General features: G+C 38.5%; 1 protein-coding gene across 1 annotated transcript in view; it reads right to left on the bottom strand.

Moving 5' to 3' along the window:
* Positions 1 to 1,913, bottom strand: part of LOC119574167 (mediator of RNA polymerase II transcription subunit 25-like) — a 23,339-nt gene that overhangs the window by 16,585 nt on the left and 4,841 nt on the right. Inside the window, 3 exon segments of the mRNA XM_037921304.1 lie at positions 824 to 1,045; positions 1,227 to 1,372; positions 1,574 to 1,775. Coding sequence (XP_037777232.1) covers positions 824 to 1,045; positions 1,227 to 1,372; positions 1,574 to 1,775 — 570 coding nt within the window.

The following is a 1,913-nucleotide window of genomic DNA, read 5'->3' as shown; positions in this document are numbered from 1 at the left end:
ATATATGTATATATATATATGTATATATATATGTATATATATATGTATATATATATGTATATATATATGTATATATATGTATATATATATGTATATATTATTATATATATATATATAATATATATATATATATATATATATATATGTATATATATATAATGTATATTGTATGCATCCATGTATGCATCCATGTATGCATCCATGTATGCATTCATGTATGCATCCATGTATGCATCCATGTATGCATTCATGTATGCATCCATGTATGCATCCATGTATGCATCCATGTATGCATGGAGGCATGTATGCATGTATGTATGTATGCATGCATTTATGCATACATGCATGCATATGTATATGTATATGTCTCGTGTACAGTTGTATATGTAAATGTATATGTACATGTACATCTACATGTACATGTATATGTATGTGTTTGTGTATGTGGTTATAGATATGAATGTATGTGTGTGTGTGTGTGTGTGTGTGTGTGTGTGTGTGTGTGTGTGTGTGTGTGTGTGTGTGTGTGTGTGTGTGTGTGTGTGCATACACACACAGGCATTTTAAAGATTAAAAGCTTAAAAGTAGGGCCTTCAGGATTCTATCTAATTAACCAACTTTTTTCCCCACTGCCTGAAACATTTCTCAAAGCTCCTTTCTGAGCTGACCATGAGTTGCCACACCACCTTTCCCTCTATTTCAAAGTCCATCACAAAGGATCAAACATCCTACAGCAGCCTCCCTTCCCCGAACAGGTGAAGATACACATTGGGACAACTTAAAAAAAACAGTGAAGAAATGTTCTGGCCCCCTTAAAGCCCACTCAGCCCAAGCGAGACTCACTCCTTGTGTTTGGACCTGCGTGGGAGCCGGTGAGCCCCCGTTGACTGGCCCCGGAGAGGGTGTGGCGGGGCCCGTTGGGAGGGTGTTTGGAGAAGGTCCTGGGCCCGTGGGTGGCTGTGACACGTGCGGGGCAGGGGGCGTGGCCACTGATGTCACTGGAGTGTAAGGTATGAGCGAGGGGCTCAGCGCTCTCTCCTGCAGACTAAAAAGGACGTTAGCAGATCCCGTCAGGTTCTCTGGGTGTTTACTCTCCTACTCAGGAAGCACTACCATACAATATCTAATGCTCATTAAAGCCTATATAAAACTGTTACAAAGCAGAATAAATGTTGTTGTTTTTATAATAAATAAAGAGTGAAGATTCGTATCATAACATTACTCACATAATGTCTTTGAGAAGGACAAGGTGTTGTGGCTTGCTTGCATAATTCTTAGCCATGCAGGCCTGGTGGTCTCCTCCTGCTGCATCAAACAGACGATACAACTCTACCAATTTGTGCACTGATATAATTGACAATTGGATACCACACTGTTGAAGAGAACAAAGAAAATCATGCTTTCACTGGAGTACTAAGTATGGTATATATATTACTGACAATACAAAAAATATACATCTATATCAACATTACCCAATACATGCATTTCCAGATTTCATTATCCAGAATTCAAGTCAATATCCCTTGGGGACAGTGACCTGATTAAAAATCAAACTCAAGGAGGAATAACTTACCCTTTTCAAATCAAGGATAATTTTTTCTGGGCTTATTGGAGACCAAGGATTAGTCATGGGCGTGCTCTGTGTTATAAGAATGCAGCATCTCTGGACATTTTCCCCCGGTGGGTAATGTTGCTTCATGGTATCAAATAAATTTAGGGCACCCTGCAGCCCATCCAGGATGAAAGCTTGTCTTGTCAAGTTTTTGCAATTATAACTGCAAAAATTAACAAAAAATAAAAGAGGAAGTAGTTTTGTTTTTTACAGCGGTATTCTTAACAAAATCCCAGGCACAAAGAAATGACTGTTCCTGCAGTGAAGATTCCAACTTGAAATAAAAAATTGTGTAGGTTAA

Source organism: Penaeus monodon, chromosome 1 (genome assembly GCF_015228065.2).
Source record: "Penaeus monodon isolate SGIC_2016 chromosome 1, NSTDA_Pmon_1, whole genome shotgun sequence".
NCBI classification, from domain to species: Eukaryota; Metazoa; Arthropoda; class Malacostraca; order Decapoda; family Penaeidae; genus Penaeus; species Penaeus monodon.
Note: the sequence above shows the minus strand (reverse complement) of the source record. Positions and strands in the feature narration are given on the sequence as shown.